This window comes from Geotrypetes seraphini, chromosome 9 (assembly GCF_902459505.1).
Source record: "Geotrypetes seraphini chromosome 9, aGeoSer1.1, whole genome shotgun sequence".
In the NCBI taxonomy this organism is placed as follows: domain Eukaryota; kingdom Metazoa; phylum Chordata; class Amphibia; order Gymnophiona; family Dermophiidae; genus Geotrypetes; species Geotrypetes seraphini.
Genome location: NC_047092.1, coordinates 112,384,823 through 112,408,442, shown reverse-complemented (window position 1 = coordinate 112,408,442; position 23,620 = coordinate 112,384,823). Strand labels below are relative to the sequence as shown.

At 42.2% G+C, this 23,620-nt stretch overlaps 1 protein-coding gene across 1 annotated transcript in view; it reads left to right on the top strand.

Annotated features, from left to right (window-relative positions):
• Window positions 1–23,620, top strand: part of FARP2 (FERM, ARH/RhoGEF and pleckstrin domain protein 2) — an 818,436-nt gene that overhangs the window by 598,604 nt on the left and 196,212 nt on the right. Inside the window, exons 17-18 of the mRNA XM_033957823.1 lie at window positions 7,191–7,272; window positions 12,308–12,545. Of these exons, the coding sequence (XP_033813714.1) occupies window positions 7,191–7,272; window positions 12,308–12,545 (320 nt within the window). The remainder of the gene's footprint in view (window positions 1–7,190; window positions 7,273–12,307; window positions 12,546–23,620) is intronic.

Genomic DNA, 23,620 nt, shown 5'->3' with positions numbered 1-23,620 from the left:
CTGTCTATCTGTTTGAGGACATCCTCCTTACTTACCTCTATGTGCTCCAATTTTTCAGCCTGTTCCCCATTCATGAGCTCCTCTGAGTCCGGTATATTAGATGTGTCTTCTCTCGTGAAGACCGACGAGAAGAACGTGTTCAACCTCTCAGCTACCTCTTTATCCTCCTTAATCACTCCCTTCCTATCCCCATCGTCCAACGGCCCCACCTCCTCTCTCGCTGGTCGCTTCCCCTTTACGTTCCATAATCCTGAGAAGAAAGGGCTATCTAGTGGTAGATATCTAAGCCACCAGCCAAGTGAAATCCTTGGTTTTGAGTTCAAATCCCTATTTTGCTAATGAAGCTCTTAGGGATGTGTGTGTTGGTGCATTTTAAATCTATGAACTAATGCACACTAAGCTATGAACCAATATGTAATAAGTCAGTTAAGCATGTTAAAATGCTATAGCCTGGATTAAATTTACTATTACAAAACAAATGTATAAAACAAACAATAAACACACATGAATTTGAAAAACTTCACCAAAATAATAAAAACCAACTGAAATTTGTCTGCACAGATCCCCAGATTGTGATGTTAAGAATATATTATTAGTTTATATAGATGTAACTGCAGTCTTGTATAGTATAGTATAAGTATGTGGAATCCAAATAACATACTCCCATATTTTGGGGGGGAGGGGATTTGATAAAAGGTCGCCCAAGTGGAATATCCCCAAAATTGCTTATTTTATGTTTCTTATAAAGACTTGGAAAAGAATATCAAATTGAGACATAAAAATTCCTCAGTATGACAAAACAGACAAATTGTAAATCAAAAAGAATTCACAAATATGTTCCAGCAATACAATTTGAGTAATAGGAGGACTATCAGAAGAGAAGTTCATTAATGGAAATGCTTGTGCAAGCTGTCCAATAGCTATTCTTAATAATCATTCATTTATATATATATCCTATATAATAAAAAGCTAGCCATGCGCACTCATACCTGTGTGATCTGTGATCCCTGATCCGTGATCCGTAGGTCCGTGGCTAATGCTCCCTCTCTCGCAGACCGCAAGGTGATGTGCGGTCTTGCCGGCTCTGCCTCCCTTATTTTAAAGTTCACAGCGGCGGCGGTGGCTCCTCTCCTGGCTCCCTTACACTTAGAGCGCCTCCTGCCCCCCCCCCCCTCCAGGACGAAACGAGAAATGGAGCCGGGCCGGCCTCCGCGACAGACCAGAGGAGTCCGAGTCCTTTGCCGCCCCCCCTTCCCTTCCCTTCCTGCGGACACGACTACGAACCCAGCGATCAAGCAGCGTGTGCAGGAGTCTTCACATGCTGCTTCGGGCCCTTCTACTGCCCTGATTTGCTCTGCCGCATCTCTGATGATGTCATCAGGGACGTGCCAGAGAAAATCAGGGCAGTAGAAGGACCCGAAGCAGCGTGTGAAGACTGCTGCACACGCTGCTTGATCGCCGGGTTCGTAGTCGGCCCGCGGGAAGTGAAGGGGGGGGGGGGCGCCAAGGACTCTGTTCAAATAAAGCCCTGAAGCAGCGGTTAACAACTTTGGAACTGCGAGACATAGGTCATGTTGGGACAAACAGAAGCGGCTTAACTATTAGGAGTGCTGTGTGTATGATCTGAAGCAGCTAGAGATTGGAGGCCAAAAATTTTGAAATACAGCAGATAAGTACTGTTAATGAGCAAGGAGAATATAAGAGGTGCTGATGGACAGGGGGGGAGGTAAAACAAAGGGAGAAGGGCTGCTGCTGGATAAGGGGAGCAGTGAAGGGGTGGTGGTGGACACAGGGGAGGTAGAAAGAAGGGAAAATGGACAGGGGGAACACGCAAGGGGTGGTGGTGGACAGCCAAAATAAAGAAAGACAGAAATACAGAAAGCAGCTAAGGAGACAGAGAGAGAAAGAAATAAAGACAGACACACACATATATTCCAGCACCCGTTAATGTAACGGGCTATAAAGCTAGTATATATATATATATTTTATAAATCCAATTTTTTAAAAATCCGTAGCACAAAAAAAGACTTAACTTAAATGCAAAGTCTCAGAGTTGCTGAGAGGAGATTTCCACTACAATCATAAACTTGAAAAAAACAAATATCTGCTGTGCCCACCAACTTTAAGAATTAACCCAATTGTGTTTTGAATCTGTCCCTACAACAGGAAAGCCAAAACAAATTGAAACAGGTAATTAGAATATAGTACTCAGCATAGTGGCAATATCCCTTTGTTGAAATTGTATGATTTAATGCATAAATCCAAGATGGTAACTCAGCTTTTTTTGAAACCTATATGTGTGAAGATCTGCAGCCAATCTGCTTTGGCTAAACTGAAGACAGCCATTCCAATTAATCATTCATTCCTATTGGTGCTATCGCATTCATTTAAAAAATCCATAACTGTTCTCTAACTTTAATTATCATGATATCTACTTTTTGCATTATTGAGGTACATGATCAATAGAAACATAGAAACTGACGGCAGAAAAGGGCCACGGCCCATCCAGTCTGCCAACACTAATGACCCACCCCTACCTACCTCTATGAAGTGATCCCACGAGCCAATCCCATTTTGTCTTAAAGTCTGGCATGCTACTGGCCCCAATTACCTGTAGTGGAAGGTTATTCCAGCGATCAACCACTCTTTCGGTGAAGAAGTACTTTCTGGTGTCACTATGAAATTTCCCACCCCTGAGTTTCAGTGGATGCCCTCTCGTTGCCGCGGGACCTTTGAGAAAGAAGATATCTTCTTCCACCTAGATACGGCCTGTGACATATTTGAAAGTCTCGATCATGTCACCCCTCTCTCTGCGTTCCTCGAGTGAGTATAGCTGCAATTTATCCAGCCGTTCCTCATACGGTAGATCCCTGAGACCCGAGACCATCCGAGTGGCCATTTGTTGAACCGACTCAACTCTCAGCACATCTTTGTGGTAATGTGGCCTCCAGAATTGTACACAGTATTCCAGATGGGGTCTCACTATGGATCTGTACAATGGCATTATGACCTCTGGCTTACGGCTGACGAAACTTCTTCGGATACAACCGATGATTTGTCTAGCCTTGGACGAAGTTTTCTCCACTTGGTTTGCCATCTTCATGTCTTCACTAATGAACATCCCCAAGTCACATTCTGCTACAGTCCTTGCTAGGGCCTCACCATTAAGGGTGTAAGTCCTGCATGGGTTTCTGCTGCCAAGGTGCATGACCTTGCATTTATTGGCATTGAAACTTAGTTGCCATGTCCTAGACCAATGCTCCAGTAGGAGTAGGTCATGTGTCATATTGTCGGGCATTGAGCTTTTGTTAGGCACTGTGCTTTTGTCTGTTGTGCTCTTGTCTGCTAAATTGCATAGTTTGGCATCATCTGCGAATAACGTAATTTTACCTCGAAGTCCCTTGGCCAAGTCTCTTATGAAGATGTTGAATAGGATCGGGCCCAGGACCGAGCCCTGCGGCACATCACTGATCACCTCATGTGAAATAGTTGAGTGATGCGCTTCCAACCAATGAGAAACTAGTGGAGCAGCTAAACTCTACATATTTGTGAGGTTCTTCTGATTCCCATTTTTGTGCTCTATAAAGGCACCCAAAACAAGACCCAGTAGCACACACATCCTCAAGCAAAATTTTCAACTACTCCAAAGAAAATCTAGGGGGAAATCACATGATCGCTGCCAGTACGGACGCACAGGACACCCTCTCCTATCAGCTACAGTGCTATTAAGTTAACAATCAGCTGCCAATCTCAGATCTTTTTCATTTTCCTACTCGGATTGCATCGCAAATAGAATGGCCTCAAAATCGGCCAAAACCAAAGGCTCTTTTGCAATCCAATTGGCAATGAAACAATCCAAGCAAGATCTGCCTACACCGGAGAAAGCCCTAAGCGCACCACTGCCACAAGACACATGTATGAGCGTATTAATATAGTAAACACACTACACTGAACTCCCTTGGTGGGAAGATAACTCAAAATAATAAAGACCAACAATTTCCCACTACTGTGAAAAAGTGCATAAACAATACACTGTACAACTTATCTATCTATTACTGGAAAGGCCTCAGTCACGGAGCCTACGCAAGTCGTAATCACTGACTACAGAAGTCCGCGTAGTTTTCCAGCTCCTTAATTCCAATCATTGGCCTTATTCCAGTCACTCCTTATACTAAATTATTTATTGCAATACCTTATATTTTTCTTTTTTTCTTTTTTCTTTTTTATATTTAAATGATTTAAAGTATATCAACTTAATCTAAAAAGGTCACTATCTAAAATTTCTTATCTTGCAATCTTATTCATATAATGCACTAATTCAACGTTATGAGACTTTGTTTCAGCATTCTTAGCTATGATAATTTCGTTTATATATTTCAATAAAGTTACTTAGCTTTGCATTAGCATTCGTGTTATATGCACTCAGCGCTATGTTTCAAATCCTGCCAACGTGGCCAGCGTTTCGTGGAGTATTATTCGTAACCACTGCCTCAGGGCCAACTTATGAAACAAGCTGTACGTTGTGCAAATCCAACAACAGTCTCCAAACCGTTCTAGAAAAATGCATTAACAAATAACTGCGCTTTTAATAGTTTTCTGAAATTACCCTTGTCATATCTGCACTCTTTTATACCTGACTAGTCTTATAGCCCGTTACATTAACGGGTGCTAGAATATATGTGTGTGTGTCTCTCTTTATTTCTTTCTTTCTCTCTCTCTCTCTCCTTAGCCGCTTTCTTTCTGTCTTTCTTTTTCCTTGGCTGTCCATCACCACCCCTTGCCTGCTCCCCCTGTCCATTCTCCCTTCCTTTTACCTCCTCTGTGTCCACCACCACCCCTTCACAGCTCTCCTTATGCAGCAGCAGCCCTTCTCCCTTTGTTTTACCTCCCCCCCTGTCCAGCAGCACCTTCCTTCTCCCTGTCCAACATTAGGCCTCCGTTCCTTTTTCTTCACCTCCCCTGTCCATCAGCACCTCTTTCCTTCTCCCCCTGTCCAGCAGTAGGCGTCCCTTCCTTTTTCTCCCCCCTCCTCCTTCTTATCCCTATGATACACTTACCTTGCTCTGCCCCTGATCAGAGGCTCCCGACAGCTGCCCAGTTGCACCCATTGGAAAAGTTCCCTCTGCGGCATCCCGCACCCCTCCTGACGCGACTCCCGCTGTCTTTCTTTCTGTCTCTGTCCCTGGCCCCCTTTGTCTGTTTGTCTTTCTGTATATCTCCCTGCCCCTGTGTCTTTCTTCTTTTCTTTCTGTCTCCCTTCCTCCCTCTGTCTGTCTGTCCGAAGTAACATTCCCTCCCCCTCCATTTCCCTCCCTCCACACCAGTTCCCTGTGCACCTGGCCCTGTGTCTTTCTTCTTTTCTTTCTGTCTCCCTTCCTCCCTGTGTTTGTCTGTCCAAAGCAGCATTCCCTCCCCCTTCCATTTCCCTCCCTCCACACCAGTTCCCTGTGCAGCAGCATTAGCGTTTCCTCTACCCCCTTTCCCTTCCCAAAGTCGCACCTACAAACGTGGGCCTGAGTCCTTTGCCGCCCCCCCCTTCCCTTCCCTTCCCGTGGGCCCAACTACACATGGCGATTCAAGCAGCGTGTGCAGCAGTCTTCACACGCTGCTTTGGGTCCTTCTACTGCCCTGATTTACTCTGACATGTCTGGAGCAAATCAGGGCAGTAGAAAGGACCGAAGCAGCATGTGAAGACTGCTGCACACGCTGCTTAAATCGCCAGTCGGGCCCGCGGTAAGGGAAGGGGGGCGGCAAAGGACTCGGGTCCCGGGCAGCGGAAAGTTGCTGGGCTCCTCAGTGGGGGCGTTGAGTGGCCGCGATCCCTCTTCTCCCAGACCCCCCCCCAGAGGAACGGAGATCGGCGGCTACAGCCGCTGGCTTCGCCGTCTTCTATCCACTGCGGCCAACCCTAGCGGAAACAGGAAGTAGTCAGAGAGGGCGGGCCGCAGTGGACAGAAGACAGCAAAGCCAGCTTTAGCGCGGTGCAGCGCTTTTCTCTTCATTTAAAAGCGGGTGAAGCGGGTGAGCCGGCGAGAAGGAGGAGGTGGTGGTTTTGGCAGTGAGTGAGGGCGGGAGGGGGGGAGTCGCCGGCTGTGCTGTGCTGTGCTTTCCCGATCTGTCCGCCGCATACGCACTCTGGCCACGGACCTACGGATCAGGGATTACAGATCATGCAGATCTGAGTGCGCATGCGCGGCTAGCGTTTTATTATATAGGATATATTGAATATTTCTTTTAGTCCTCTGCTTGAGATCAAACATGCACACAGCAGGCAAATCCTTTCACAGACCAATGATTATTAAGCTGTTGAGATATTCTCATGCTTTCAAAATATTACAGACTGCTAAAAAGGCTTGTAATTTACAATGGGGTCCTTTTATTAAGGCGTGTTAACTGATTTAGCACGCATTAAATGCTAAGACATCCCTTATATTCTATGGGCGCCTTAGCATTTAGTAAGTGCTAAATCAGTTAGCATGACTTAATAAAAGGACCCCAATATGAGGGCAAGAAAAATTTTTTTTGTACTTGATTTCTCTAAGACTATAGCCAAAAAACGCAAAATGTTTTTAGATCTGTGTTCGCAACTGAAAGTGATGGGCCTATTCTATATTAACTGGGTAAATGTATCATCAGGGCATGCCAGGTTTATGGATGAAGCTGGAGCAGGACCAAAGGTTACCCAGTTAGCAGCAATATTCAGACCACTTAATATATAGACATCTAGTGAGCAGTCTGAATATCACTGCTCCAACTAATTGGATAGCATAACTGACCAGCACTGACTCTGGATATGCAGAAGCAACAGCTATTGGATGATATTGGTAAATATCTATATATTTAACCATGGTGGCCAGAATTTTTAAACGCTTGACAACTGTGGGGTCTATATTGGGGAGCATATTTTTTGGTTCATTCAATACACAGCTTCATAAAAGTTGACCAAAACATTAGTTCTACAGCTTTGAAGAGTTTCTTCTTATGCTGATAGTCTCGAATATCACACCATGACTATGTCAGGGGATAATGTATTATAAAATAGCACATAGTTGTGCAAGTAGTATTTAAAGCCACTTTCCCTCAGTTGCCTTGGAAGGTATAAATATGCATTTGTGCTTGGAAGGCAAAAGGGATCCAAACTGAAACCAAGTCTAATTCCTGTTACAGATGTTCCTTTGTGTATGTTTTAGGGAAGGACGCTCCAATGCCCATGCAAAGGGAGATTATCAACGGATTGGCGATGTTATGTTCCACAATATGCGCACACTAAAGGTAACAGTAGTCATTTTGGTTGTAGTGGATTCTCAGTTTCTCACATCTTTGGAATGCACCAGTCTAATGATGCACTATATATGTAGTTTGAATAAGGACTGCGTAACACTAATAATGAAGCATGCAGCCCCAAATCCAAGATTTTGATAATTAAACTCAATCACCATCATTATCACACAAATATCCTATATAAAAGAAGGTAGAGTAAGTGTTGAGGGTTCTTTGAGTTTGTGTAGCTGTCAGGACCTGTTGTTTTGCCTTTACTAAAGCTGCTCTTTGCTGTCCCCAAGAAGCTGTTTCCTTAGGCAGTTGCCTAATCATGCCTAATGGTTGGAATGCCCCTGCTGGTACCCAGAACAGCTTCTTGGAAGGTTTCATGACTTCCTTCTACACAGATGCTACCCTTCTTCTCTGGCTGCTTTCCTTTACCTCTGTGGGGAGACAGGAGCAAACGGGTGCTGTTTCAACTTTTTACAGAATCCTACCTTTCCTGTTACTCCCTGCCTCTCTGTTAAAAAAAATATGTGTCGAATATAAGTTGATCTGAATATAAGTCAAGACCCCCTTTTTCCCCTCATAAAGGAGGAAAAATGGTTGACTCGAATATAAGTCGGGCGGCTTAATATTCAAGAGCCCTGCCCTGTCAGGCTCTGCACCCAGCCCCCTCCCTGCCAAACTCTGCACCCAGCCCCTTTCCCTCCCTCCCTTGTCAGGCTTTGCACCTAGCACCCTTCCTTCCTGCCTCCCTCATACTTTTCACCCTCCCATGCTCTGCACCCTGCCCCCCTCCCTGCCCTAGACTCATACCTCAACTGCTGATCCCCGGTGGAGGTGCAGCGGGCAGGAGCTAACTTTCTGAGTTCCTGTCCCACTGCTAACCGGCTGCCGCAAGATCGTTTTTTCGGCCGCTGAGCAGCATGAGCAGTAAAACGATTTGGCACTGCTGCTCGTGCTGAGCGGCTTCCTTACTAGCTCCCGCTGACATGGCAACAGATCAGGTGCGTGCAGAAGCCTTCCCCTTGACGTCAATCGCTGGCTGGCCTGGAACTTACTCTCCAATGTCAGAATTGACGTGGGGGGGTAAGGCTTGTGCAGTCGCTGCTGCACACACCTGGCCTGTTGCTGCGTTGGTGGTGGCTTGCAGAAATCAGTGGCAGCGGCTTGGGGGGGGAGCGTGCATGGAGAGAGAAAGAAAGAAAAGGGGAGCAGGGAAACAGAAACAATCCACAGGGAGTCTGGTCTCTAGAGCTGCGCAACAAGAGTGATTACAGCAATAATGGTTTTCTGTTCAGCTTCATGCTGCAGCTTTATGGAACAGAGGAAAACATGATGGCCAGAACGATAAGCAGCTCTGTAGTGAGCAAGTGTTTGAGGTGGACAGTGGAAGGTGCATGTGAGAAGTGTCAGGAAAGAAAGAAGGGGGGGGGGGCAGGGAGAATGAAAGACAGAAAGAGATGGGGGCAGGGAGAGAGAAGGAAAGAATGAAATGAAATGATGCACAGTCAAAAGGAAGTGCAACCAGAGACTCATTAAATCACTAGACAACAAAGCTAGGAAAAATGATTTTATTTTCAAATTTAATGATCAAAATGCATCAGTTTTGAGAATTTATATCTGCTGTCTATATTTTGTACTATATGTAACAGGATCCGGGGGGGGTCAGGGGAAAAAAATAAATGGTCACATTAGGTAAGGAGGATAGATATGATGGAGAGGTTGCTGTGAATTAGCAGTAATAAGGTCACCTATTAAAAGTAATAAGGTCACCTATTAAAAGGTTGAGTAGTGAAGAGCCTGAATTAGAGCTTTTCACTTGTCAGCAGCAGCTGGGGGATTGCTGAGGGTGATTAATAGGTATGTTAAAGTAATGTGAAGCTGGGGTAGGGTGGGAGGGCCTAAGCACAGGATGGTGTCCTCAGAAGCAAGCATAAACATTTTCCAGAAGCATATTTACCAAAGCAGAGAGGTAAGAGAAAAGAGAATCTTCCTGGTTGAGGGAGAGTTTCTTAGGTCTAAATTGGTGATACAAGATAAAAAGATAGATAGGCAAAAGATAATAAACTAGATAGATAGGAGCATTAAGTTTGTGCACCAAAAGAGAATGACAAAGTATGTGTGTAGTTTATTAAATACTGTATTTTTCGCCACAGCACTCCAAAAACCCTGGAGAATAGCGCAGGCTTCCACAGGGAGGGAGAGGGGGGATGCATTCTATTCAATATGAACTCCCCCTGAATCTAGATTCTTATCTTCTGAATTCTTCAGTCATCCATCTCCTCATGACCTTGACATTTATGTCCACAATTACCTTATGAAACTTCGATAGCTTCACATACATGCAACGTGTTTTTCTTTTGCCATAGGTAAATTTGCCCACATTCTTCCCAGAATCAATCAGGTTCTTCAACCACAGAACTTTCTACTACTGTACCTTCAATGTTGATATCCTTGTTAATTAGACCCAGGGGATATTGACTATGCTTTCCTGAGACTTCCATACTTCTTTCAGAATAGCTTACCTCACACACATTCTATCCATGTCAAGCTCAGACTTCTTCTCCAACTACTTCTTTATTTTAAAGAACTTGGAGGACTGGGAGTGGCTGTAGGGAAGGAGGAGGCCACTTAAACATCTTATTAATGATGATCTTATATCTTTTTCCAAGCTAACCTGTTTTCATTTATGGTCTAGCTTTGTATTTTCTACACCTCTTATAGGCCTCTGCCTTTCCATTTATGGATCAATGCACTTCTCATTCTTCAGCAATGTATTACCTATCCAGTATTGCTGATACTAATACTTCGAACTGAGGCATTCATCTATTAAAATTCTCATCTCCTCATATATACATTGAGCAGTAATACTTTTACATCCTATTACAACACTTTGAAATATAACTGGCATTTTGCATTTTTTGCTCTCTATGGAGTAAACCCCCCCCCCAAAAACACTGGCACTTTATACCCAATTACCTTCTCAATTGCATGTTCCTACCCCTGTAATGAGTTATATTTACTCATTAGTTTCAAGTTTCATTGTTTACTACCCTATATAGCTTTCATGCGCCGTTCATTATGATATGCCTAGGACCTCCTTCATACATTAGGACTTACCAAGTATGCATTAAATACTATTCTTTTCTTACTTAAAGTTCCAACGATTGCTCTGTTGGATTTTGGTCTACGTAGTTCTAAATTTTATTACCACACTATGTATTTTCTAATTTCTTCCACTGTATCATCCGATCACATACCTCAAGCAGTATGTGTTCTCCCCTTGCTTGTTCTACCTGCATTTCTACAAGGCACAAAGAATGTTTTTGTTAACAAGTTTCTACTTCTTTCCTACTGGTCTAGTGGACTTTCTGTTCCACTGCCAATCTTTTTCTACTCCAGTGAAATTCCTCATACCGTCATGTTTCCTTTAATTCGGTAACCCAAATTCTCTTTCTTAACCACAGTTTTCAACTTCTGGTTGCACGATTGTTTCTCAAATTCTTCTGCTACCTAGCCAACATCATTCTTCCATTGTGGGCCTTAACCTTGTTTCTTACTTGTAAACAAAGACCTGAGAAACAACTCTAACTTACATGAATTTCATTCTAGTTCTCCTGAGCCTCCGATCTTCGGTTTCTTATCTTCAGTTGAGAAAAGTTGGCTCAGAGGAACAGTCCTGGTATTTGGTACAAATCTCAGGTCATTCCTAGTAAGTACTTATATTAAATTCTTTCACATCCAGAAGACTTTGCCTTTGCTGTCTGACTCCTTTCTACTTTCATACCTACTTCTAGAAGCTATATGGTCATTCCAGAATTAGCTTCCTTTGGAGTACACTTCCTTCTTGATATAATCCTCCACCAACTGCATTCAGGTTCATGGGTGCTCTCTTCTTTCCATCTTTCCTACCATTTTTGTTTAACTAAGAAATGATCCTATTTCTCTTGCTTAGTCCTTAGGATTCTAAGTCCAGTTCTCTAACTCAATATCTCAGTAGAACCTGAGGCTGGATGTTTCACATAAACTCACCTCCAGTATTCATTTTCAGCCATATTACTCTTCCTGGGCTTCCTTATTTTATTAACGGGAGCATTCCAGGACTTCCATTCTCCAAGTGTTCCTACCTTCACTAGTCCCCTGTTTTCTAGCAGATATCTTGGGAAGTATTACTTCTACTCGGTAATTCTCGAGTGCTGGCTCTCTTCACTCTACAGATATACAAGACCCAGAGCTCTCAGGCAGCCTCAGGTGTACTACTACTGACACATGGCCTCACCTTCAGTCAGCCAGATTTTTCATTCCAGCTTCTTCTGCGGTGTCCCATCAGTAGTTGTGGAGTTTCTCTCCTCCTTATATTTTCTTTCCCATTTTTTCCTATAATATTACTCTATTTAACTGGAACCACAATTCCATTTTGCTTTGCAGCTTTCCTTTTTGTTTCATATTTGCGATGACCTAGGACAAGAATGACTACAACTACTCTTTTGGTCTGGTCACTCTTAAACATGCTTCTTTCCAGTAATCAATCTACTGTTCCTTCCTAGCTCTTTCCGGTGTCTCCCTCTCTTATCTCGGTCAACTATTATTTCAGAGCCTCTATACATATTGGTTTTGTTGAGTTCTTAATTACTTACCTGTGACTGATGTTATCCAAGGACAGCAGGCAGATATTCTCACAGCCCGCCCACCTCCCCTAGCTAGCTTCTTCACTTGGGCATAGAACTGATGACCTCACGAGCTGACGTCGGGGAGGAAGTGCAGTGCGGGCACATGTGCAGTGCGGGCAGTCTCAAAGCTTTCTAAAGCATAAAGTGACAGTACATTTTAGCACTGTCCATACTGGGCTCCTTGGATGACGTCACCCATCTGTGAGAATACCTGCCTACTGTCCCTGGATAACACCTTTTACAGGTAACTGTACTGTTTTGCAGGTTCCTCTTAAATAAAACTTTAGAATGTCTTGAAGTGTCTTTTTATGAGAATATAGTTTTGTTTAAGATTTGGTGAATTCACATTTTTATGACTTCTCTGTTTCCAGGACTTTGCTAGGTACCTGAAGAAGCACAATGAGGTACTAACAGAACTGGAAAAGGCCACAAGACGGCTAAAAAGGCTGGAGGCAGTTTACAAGGAGTTTGAGTTGCAGAAGGTTTGCTACTTGCCTCTCAATGCCTTTCTGTTGAAACCTATCCAGAGACTGATGCACTACAAGCTGATCCTAACCAGACTCTGCCGACACTACACTCTAAAGCACAGTGACTACAGTGATTGCCAGAGTAAGTAGGAGGCAGGAGGAAATATGAAGGATATGGCAGAATTAGAGTAGACTGTAGGAGTGTATTAGGATGGAGAATCAAAGGAATGTGCAGGCACAGAAGAGAGCCATGAAACAGAAGACTTGGAAGAACACTCACAGAAAGATGTATATGTAAATGGGGGGGAAAGAAGAGTGGCAGAGTGTATTGGGAGGCAGTCAGATACTGCAGCTATGGAAGGCTGTACAGGATTGTCATAAGAACATAAGAATAACATTACTGAGTCAAACCAATGATCCATCTAGATCAGTAGCCCATCTTTATGGTGGCCAATCCAGGTCACTAGTACCTGGCAAAAACCCAAATAGTAGCAGCATTCCATGCTACCAGTCCAGGGCAATCAGTAGCTTCCGTGTGTCTGTCTCAATAACAGACTATGGACTTTTTCTCCAGGAAATTGTCCTAACCTTTCTTAAAACTAGCTACATTAACTGCTCTTACCACAACCTTTAACAGCTTAACTCTTCTCTGAATGAAAAATTTCCTCCTATTGGTTTTAAAAGTATTTCTCTGTAATATCAAGTGTCCCCTAATCTTTGTAAATTTTGATGGAGTAAAAATTTGATCCAATTGTACCCATTCTACACCAATCAGGATTTTGTATATTTCAATCATATCTCCCCTCAGCCATTTCTTTTGTCTGTGCTTAGGATCATCTCAATTATCATTTATTGCTTGCTATACTGCCTTATCCCAGTACATGCAGACAGCATATTCTCACAGATGAACAGTGAAAAGTTACTTTCACTTTAAGCTTCAACGAAGCTTTGCAACTGCCCGCACCGCGCGTGCGCGAGTGCCTTCTTGCCCAACACTGGCTCACAAAGTCATCAGTTTTTCATTTTCCGCGGAGTGAAGTCAGCGTATCTGGACTTCGTCCAGTCAAGTTTGCCTTCCTGCTTCAATTTTTCTTCTTGCTGCTATTTCCCTTTTTTAAATTAGTGTATACGATGTTACTTCGTATCAAACTTTTTATCCTTTTTCTAACTTCGGGCCTTCTGACATTTTTCTCCTTTAAGCCTTCCCGAGGGTATCGACAGATTTCCAGCAGAACTTTCATTCAACCCTCTGTTCCCACCTGGTCTTCAAGACTTCTTCCTGGCTGCGGTAATTTTTCTCTGTTGTATTCTTTTTAGGTCTGGAAATACTCCCAATAATCCAGGGCTTAAAAAAAAATTACAATAGTAACAAATTACTTATGTCTGTATTAGGCCTGAACCTCGGGTACTCTGTTCCAGCTGTTAAGGCTCATTATTTTTTCCTTGGTACTGATCCCAATTTATCAGTGGGCATTGACGTCAGCATCGACATCGTTCTCAAGCATCATCTTCATACTCAACATGACAAGCCTCGACAAGCGTTACTCGATTCATGCCTTACAGTATATTGATATAATTATTCTTCGATGCAAGCTGTCATCTCTGAAGCTTGCCTCTTCCTTGGGATTACCAACACTTTGACACCTTGCTGTTCCTTAAGTACCAGCTTCAGAGCACACAGTATCGGTGCATCTAGTCAAGCATGTACAACTGGAGCTGCACTATGGAGGGGTGGCCACGAAGTTGCAATGCTAATTGGCATCGATACTTTTCCCATCTGCATCGGTACTGGCCCAGTTTAATTATAGCTTATTGAGGCCTTAAGGTACCAGATCTAAGCAGTCTAAGCAACAAAGTTCATGATCTGCAAGCCCTGATATTAGAGGCAGATCTAGATATTGTTGCTATCACAGAGACATGGTTCAGTGAATCACATGGATGGGATGCAAACATACCGGGATATAATCTTTTTAGGAAGGACAGAGATGGTCATAAAGGTGGAGGAGTAGCTCTCTATGTAAAGATCAATATCCAAGCGACCGAAATGCAAGGGACCTGGGGAGAGGAAGAAGCGATATGGATTGCTCTGAAAAGAGAAGATGGAACTTCTATCTACGTGGGTGTAGTCTACAGACCTCCGACTCAATCGCAGCAAATTGATAAGGATCTGATTGTGGATATCCAAAAGTTTGGAAGGAAAGAGGAGGTTCTGCTGTTGGGAGATTTCAACCTGCCGGATGCGGACTGGAATGTTCCGTCTGTGGAATCGGAAAGAAGTAGGGAGATTGTGGATGCCTTTCAAGAGGCTCTGCTCAGACAAATGGTGACGGAACCCACAAGGGAAAAAGCGATATTGGATCTGGTCCTCACAAATGGAGAGAGTATCTCTAATGTTCGAGTGGGTGCTCACCTGGGTAGTAGCGATCATCAAACGGTTTGGTTTGATATAACGGCTAAAGTGGAGAGCGGCCGCACGATACTTAAAGTCCTAGATTTCAAACGTACGGACTTTAATGCAATGGGAAAGTACCTGAAGAAAGAGCTGTTAGGATGGGAGGACATAAGAGAAGTGGAAAGACAGTGGTCTAAGCTGAAAGGAGCGATAAAAATGGCTATGGACCTTTATGTGAAGAAAATCAATAAAAACAAGAGAAAAAGGAAGCCGATATGGTTCTCCAACCTAGTGGCTGAGAAAATAAAGGCGAAAGAGTTGGCGTTCATGAAATATTAAAAAACCCAAGAAGAGGAGAGCAGAAAGGACTACAGGGTGAAACTGAAAGAAGCCAAGAGAGAGATACGTTTGGCGAAGGCACAGGCGGAAGAACAAATGGCTAAAAATGTAAAACAGGGAGATAAAAATTTTTTCAGATATATTAGTGAAAGGAGGAAGATAAAAAATGGAATTGCTAGGCTGAAAGATGCTGGGAACAAATATGTGGAGAGTGATGAGGAGAAAGCAAATGTGCTAAACAAATACTTCTGTTCTGTGTTCACAGAAGAAAATCCTGGAGAAGGACCGAGATTGTCTGGCAAAGTTACACGAGAAAATGGAGTAGATTCTGCGCCGCTCACGGAGGAGGGTGTTTATGAGCAACTTGAAAAACTGAAGGTGGACAAAGCGATGGGACCAGACGGGATCCATCCCAGGATACTAAGGGAGCTCAGAGAGGTTCTGGCGAGTCCTATTAAAGACTTGTTCAACAAATCTCTGGAGACGGGAGTGATTCCTGGGGATTAGAGGAGAGCGGATGTGGTCCCTATTCATAAAAGTGGTCACAGGGATGAAGCAGGAAACTACAGGCCGGTGAGCCTCACTTCAGTTGTTGGAAAAATAATGGAAGTGTTGCTGAAAGAAAGGATAGTGTATTTCCTTGAATCTAATGGGTTACAGGATCCGAGGCAACATGGCTTTACAAAAGGTAAATCGTGCCAAACGAACCTGATTGAATTTTTTGATTGGGTGACCAGAGAGCTGGATCGAGGACATATGCTAGATGTAATTTACTTGGATTTCAGCAAAGCCTTTGATACAGTTCCTCATAAGAGGCTGTTGAACAAACTTGAAGGGCTGAAGTTAGGACCCAAAGTGGTGAACTGGGTCAGAAACTGGCTGTCGGACAGACGCCAGAGGGTGGTGGTTAATGGAAGTCGCTCGAAGGAAGGAAAGGTGACTAGTGGAGTCCCTCAGGGTTCGGTGCTGGGGCCAATCCTGTTCAATATGTATGTAAGTGACATTGCTGAAGGGTTAGAAGGAAAAGTGTGCCTTTTTGCAGATGATACCAAGATTTATAACAGAGTAGACACCGAAGAGGGAGTGGAAAATATGAAAAAGGATCTGCAAAAGTTAGAGGAATGGTCTAATGCCTGGTAACTAAAATTCAATGCAAAGAAATGCAGAGTAATGCATTTGGGGATTAATAATAGGAAGGAACCGTATATGCTGGGAGGAGAGAAGCTGATATGCACGGACGGGGAGAGGGACCTTGGGGTGATAGTGTCCGAAGATCTAAAGGCGAAAAAACAGTGTGACAAGGCAGTGGCTGCTGCCAGAAGGATTCTGGGCTGTATAAAGAGAGGCGTAGACAGTAGAAGGAAGAAGGTGTTGATGCCCCTGTACAGGTCATTGGTGAGGCCCCACTTGGAGTATTGTGTTCAGTTTTGGAGACCGTATCTGGCGAAAGACGTAAGAAGACTTGAGGCGGTCCAGAGGAGGGCGACGAAAATGATAGGAGGCTTGCGCCAGAAGACGTATGAGGAGAGACTGGAAGCCCTGAATATGTATACCCTAGAGGAAAGGAGAGACAGGGGAGATATGATTCAGACGTTCAAATACTTAAAGGGTATTAACGTAGAACAAAATCTTTTCCAGAGAAAGGAAAATGGTAAAACCAGAGGACATAATTTGAGGTTGAGGGGTGGTAGATTCAGGGGCAATGTTAGGAAATTCTACTTTACGGAGAGGGTGGTGGATGCCTGGAATGCGCTCCCGAGAGAGGTGGTGGAGAGTAAAACTGTGACTGAGTTCAAAGAAGCGTGGGATGAACACAGAAGATTTAGAATCAGAAAATAATATTAAAGATTGAACTAGGCCAGTTACTGGGCATACTTGTACGGTCTGTGTCTGTGCATGGCCGTTTGGAGGAGGATGGGCAGGGGAGGACTTCAATGGCTGGGAGGGTGTAGATGGGCTGGAGTAAGTCTTAACAGAGATTTCGGCAGTTGGAACCCAAGCACAGTACCGGGTAAAGCTTTGGATTCTCGCCCAGAAATAGCTAAGAAGAAAAAAAAAATAAAATAAAATAAAATAATAATTTAAATTGAATCAGGTTGGGCAGACTGGATGGACCATTCGGGTCTTTATCTGCCGTCATCTACTATGTTACTATGTTACTATCTTGCTCTCTATCATAAGTCGAGATCCATCGATACTTGGTACTGGTGATTGTTTCTCAGTACTCATTTGATACTTGGTACCGGAGATTGTTTTTCGGTACCATCATTTTTTTCAACATCAATGTAGCAGTACATCGGAATCTATCTCTACTGTTTCTTCCATAAGATGATGTTCAGTACCATTCCTAAGATGTTATTTGGTACCATTCCATAAGACGATGTTCAGTACCATTCCTATTTGATGCCTATTTGATGCCTCACAGGCCTCCTAATGTCAATCTATATCAATTGTATTTCTCCCCCCCCTTCCTATTTGTGTTTAGGGGCCTTCAGGTCCGTATTTACCCAGTATGTAATTGTCGTCAGTCTAGTAAATTTTTATATAAATATATGTCTTAATTGTTAAATTTGTTTAAATGTTATTTTAAACCTTGTTCAACGCTTTGTAGTTTCGAAAAAGCGTTTAATCAAAAACCTGAATAAACAATAAACAATCTTCACCACCTCCTGTCTGTCATTTGACAAATACGGTTTATTATGGCAAGTTTTCCATCCATGCATCTACTCTATGGCTTCAGCTTATGGCCAGGTATCTTCAGCATCGAGTAAAACAATTCAGGCCACCCTGCATGCATTGTAACCTGCATCACAAAAAACAGGAGATACTACCTTCACAAACGTGAAAGCAGAAAGCAAACAATGAAGGTGACTAACCGATGTTCAATTTCTTTTATTTAATAAAATGACTCAACATGATTGTGTTTCGGTCCCTAGGGGCCTGCCTCAGGAATCTAAAACATAGAAATATGATGATTATATACACATTTGAATTATGAAAATATATACTCATACACATATATATATATTAAAAACAAAAGTTATTAAACCATAAAAAATACATAACAAAAAGGTCATACAACCTGAGATATAACTAGAGTGTAATGAATAAATATACATATTCATCATTTTAAATGATAAATAAACAATTTAAAAAATGACATATATAAAACCAAATAAAATATATTATTAATATGGACATTAAATATACATGTATACCATATGACCTAGATGGATCAATTATTACCATAATATAATAATAATAATAACTTTATTCTTCTATACCGCCAATAATCGTGCGATACATTAATATGCAAAATCTTGTATAGAGGCATATTATTTTAAAAAAAGGGGGGGAAATGTGTATGAAAAAAATGTCTATAATCGTATACCATGTTGTAAAAATATGTAAAAATATATAAATATAAATTGTGACAAATCCACTGCTAATAAACTATTTGTCCCTAAGAAAAGGTATAGGAACATCTTGCCCTTATGCAGAAGAGCTGACCAGATCAGCAAGCTGGAACCAGATATCACAGAGTATCACCAGTGCAGCTAGGGTGAGTCAGTAAGTAACATGCAGGAAGACTTTGCAAATCCAGTTAAAGGGTTAAATCCCAGATTGCACTCTGCTCCTGTAAGGCAGAGACAGAGAAACGCTGTCCCTGAGAAACACACACAGCTGAGGAGAGAGAGCAGTCCCATCCCCCTATTAAGGCTGAGGGGGTGGGGCTATGAGCTCCTATAGAGCAGGGAGTGAGAGAGCAGCAGGGGAAACAGGCAGGCAAGCAACCATGCAGGGAGAAACCTTACCCCAGCCAGACAGCAGCAGCAATGGAGATTGGGAGATGGAAGAAATCCCTTCCTTTCCAGTGGAGGAACAGCCTGAGAAAATGGAGTTTATGAATACTTCAGTCATGGCAACAGAGTCAGGAACTTATGCTGAAGCCATGGACATAAGTTGCTGTAAAAGAGTTGTGGGGATTTTGAAGCTGCCAGTGTGTGTGTGTGTGCTAATTTGGGTTTTGAATTTTTGTGTTTGAAAATTGCTGCTATGGAAAATTGCCTGCTAGGAGAGTGTTTCAGTTAAAACCAGTAAGGAACTTGGAGGCTGTTTAAACTGCTTAAGGAAAAACCCTGAGGTTTATTTTTCTGTGATTGCACTGCATTACGTTCTGAGCTGAACCACTGAGAAGTGGTTGGCATGGCAACAGCTGGAAAAGGCTGCTTGTTTAAAATGGCACAGTTCTTACTGAAGTGCTTTGAGCTCTGGGGATAATAATCATTCTCTGAGGTCTATGGGAGAATCCAGGGCATGTTGAATGCAAAACTGTTTGTGACAATTTCTTATGCTGCTAATGGGAAGAACTCCATTTTGAAACCTTTTCCATGGGACTTACAAAGTTGCTTAATTAACCTGTACACAAGGCTGTCCTGGTGAAGAGGACTATAGCTTAAAATTAAAATCCAGGAACCAGCAATTGAACTTTCAACTATTCTGACTTGTACTGAGAGCATGTGTTTATTGGCTATTTTCTTTTGTGTTTATTTCTGGTTCTGACTTGTACTGAGAGCATGTGTTTATTGGCTATTTTCTTTTGTGCTTATTTCTGGAAATTGTTTTGAAGTATTTTTGCATTGCAAGATAGTGGTGAGCTTTAACCACAATCTGGCTGTTGGTTAGAATAAAAGCTGGAAACCTGTTTTGTTGTCAAAGTCCTTATTCTCTTATAAGGAAAAGGAATACTTACCTGCAACCCTATTGCGGACAACAGACTTTAAGGCTGAAGAGTTCCTTAAGTCAGTGGGGACCACACCAGCTCAATACTTGTTATAGTCACAGGGCCCACTGTGCTATCCAGGGGTACGGACTGTGACAAAATATACAAAATTATATGATGTGAGAGAATAAACCGCATATCACTGTGAAGGCTATTTTATGTGGTTATAGTAAACAACATAAAACTTTATTTATATCACAAAACCAAATAATTTTTAAAAACTTTTAAAATAGCTGAATTATTACAAAGGTCTAAGAATTCAATAAACAATGAAACCAAAGAGAAAGTACAAAAAGACATGATCGATGGAATGGTCTTCCACGACAGGTAGTCGAGGCCAGTAACACGCTTGATTTCAAGAGACGATGGGACAGACTGGTGGGGTCGCTTAAGAAGAATGCTTAATAGATGGATTCTCAAGGGAGGGAGGGAAGCTTAATAGATGGATTTTTGAGGGAGGGAGAGTTCTTGAGTGGGCAGACTTGTTGGGCCGTCGGCCCTTTTCTGCCGTCATGCTCTATGTTTCTACAAATATTGAAAAGAAGATTTAAATTTTTTTTTTGTTTTTAAATAATAAAATAAATAAATATTCCAAATACTATATGTATCATCATCTTATTAAGGACTAATGTTGTATAGGAGATTTATACCTGGGTTCTGATTGACGAATCAGTAAACATAAAAGTGCGCAGTCTTCTATGTCAGACGCTCTGGTACAATCTTAAACCTCTTTAAGGGCAACGTGGATGAACCATGGGTAAGTAAAAAGAAGGAACAAGAAAAAGAAGAAATTAAAAACATATATATGTCTTTTAAAAGAACTACATGTAACTACATGTAAAATCTAATGTATGCTACTAGTATAAAATTATGTGTATAAATATGTAGTGCTCCACACACAAAGATTACACACGTAAAAGAACTTATAAATGAATGTTTGTTTAAAGAGAGGCTCTGTAAGGAAGACAAGTTAGCATTAATATGGCAAAAAACACGAATAGCATGACTAGTTCCTTTATTTTCACACATGTATTTTCCAGAGAGACATAACCATAACCGTAAGTAAATTAAAGCAGTAGATATTATGTGCCTCCTTGAAACAATGTCATCTCTAAAAGTGCTTGGTGCCTCTTTCTAACCGAAACTTGGCTACTGTCTGAAGATGACCCAATAATTACTGATCTCCTTCCTGACAATTTCAAAATCCTTACACTAAACCGTGAGGGAAAAAAAGGAGGAGGATTAGCAATTCTTCTCAAAGAAGGATTCGAGTTTGAACTTATGGACTCCAAAACATCCAACCAACTAGAAATCCTAGCCTGTAAAATCTGTAACATCCACTTAGAAGATTCCCTCTCATGCATACTATTCTACGTCCCACCGAAAAGCTGGTCAAAAGCCAAAGAGGACTTTTGTGAATTTGTCCTACACAACTCTATTAGTTCCTCCTACAATATTAGCGCAGGAGACATAAACATATATCTCGATGAAGAGGACAACACAGACACGAAAGAGTTCAAGAACTTCCTATCCCTACTTAACTACAACCTCCCTCCCCCTGCACAAACTCACGAAAAAGGCCACCATCTAGACGTAGTAGCCATGTCCACAAAGGAAATCCCAGACCCCACCATCTCCTTACCAGGAGGCACCTGGTGCCATGACATCTGGTCCGACCACTTCACTTTCTACTTCAAGCTAATCTGGTTCCAACGAAAACAAATTACTCGACCAAAAATAAAAAAAAGACATCTCACGAGAGGCCACATCAACCCAGATAACTACTGGGCGCAATATAAACTACAAGCAGAGGTAAAGGAAGAAGTTGATTTCTGGGATCACTGGATCACTACCAGCACCTGCATTTTAGACAACATTGCACCTAAACATACCAGTAAAAGTAATGCAAATAAATATAACAAATGGTTCGACATCGATCTCCTAAAAATGAAACAGTTAGCCAGACGTCTAGAAAGAATATGGAAAAAAACAGGAGAATTATCAGACAATAACAATTGGAGAGCCAATATAAAAACCTACAAACAACTGATAAAAGATAAACGCAAAGCATTCTATTCAAACAAAATCAATTCATCCTGCAACAGCTCACGAGGAGTTAATACAAAAGAGCTGTTCAATCTGATTACCAACTTATTCAACACCACCCGCTACACTCTACCCACACACAACATTAAATTACCCTCGGCGAACGACCTAGCCCTGCACTTTGACTCAAAAATTAAAAAACTAAGAAACAATTGCTCAACAAAAGAACCTAGTGATTACCATATAGCTAACACACAAGGAAATGAAACCCCTGCAGACATGATCTGAAATTCCTTTCAAGACATAGATTGGAATAACTATACCAAATTATATAACAAATACTCCAAATCATACTGCTTCCTGAACTCATGTCCCCCGGAAATCATGAAAGCGGCACCACTTGAATTTAAACTATCTCTACTGCACTACTTAGCCCATAACCTGAAAAACGGAAAATTCCCCACCAACAAAGGCCACATAATAATAACCCCTATCCTAAAAAATAGCAAAGAATCGTCAGCCCTAGTTACCAACTACAGACCAATTGCTTCCATACCACTCATTGTAAAGATCATGGAGGGGCTGGTACACTCCCAATTAATGGAATATCTGGACCAGTTCTCACTCCTTCATGAGACTCAATCCGGCTTTAGACCACTTTTCAGCACAGAAACAGCAATTGCGGCCATCTTAGATTACTTGCATCTACTTTTAAGCAAAGGCCTCAAAGCCCTGATCATGCAATTCGACATGAGCTCTGCCTTTGACCTTGTAGACCATGCGAAAATGCTAGACGCTATTGGCATCAGAAGCGAAGTGCTAAACTGGTTTCATGGTTTCCTTTCATCCCGCACCTATCAGGTTCGCTTCAACAATGATCTCTCCAACACCTGGAGCAACCCATCCGGCGTTCCGCAAGAGTCCCCACTATCCCCTCTGCTTTTCAATATCTACATGATCTCACTGAGCGTTCAATTAACCAAGCTGGGGATAAAATTATTCAGTTACGCTGATGACTTTACGATCATTATCCCATTTGCCAACTCCATCTCGGAAACAATTCCAAAAGCATCAGAAGCCATAAACCTGATGGAGCATTGGATGACAGACTTCAAACTCAAGCTCAATACAGAGAAGACAAAATTCTTTGTCGCTTCACGGCGCCCTCTTGACACCAAAACTCCACTAGACATCAACAAACATAACTACTCCATACAGCCCACCATTAAAATATTGGGTGTAACTCTGGACCAATGCCTCACCATGAAAGACCAGGTGGACTCCCTAATTAAAAAGGGTTTTTTCACCCTCTGGAAACTTAAATCCATTAAAGCATCCTTTGATAACTCTGCCTTCAGAATCCTGGTACAATCCCTCGTATTAAGTCAACTCGACTACTGTAACATCGCCTACTTAGCAATCCCCCAAAAGAATATGCGACGCTTACAACTAATGCAAAACACTGTGATCAGACTAATCTTCGGTCTAAAGAAGTTCGATCACGTGACGCCATACTTCAAACAGCTACACCGGCTGCCGATGGAAGCTCGTGTAAAGTTTAAGTTCGCCTGTCTCTGTTTTAAAGCTTTTACGGTCTAACCCCTAAATACATCACTGACCTCTTTTCCTTCTCAGCCAATAAACACAAGAGAAGCTC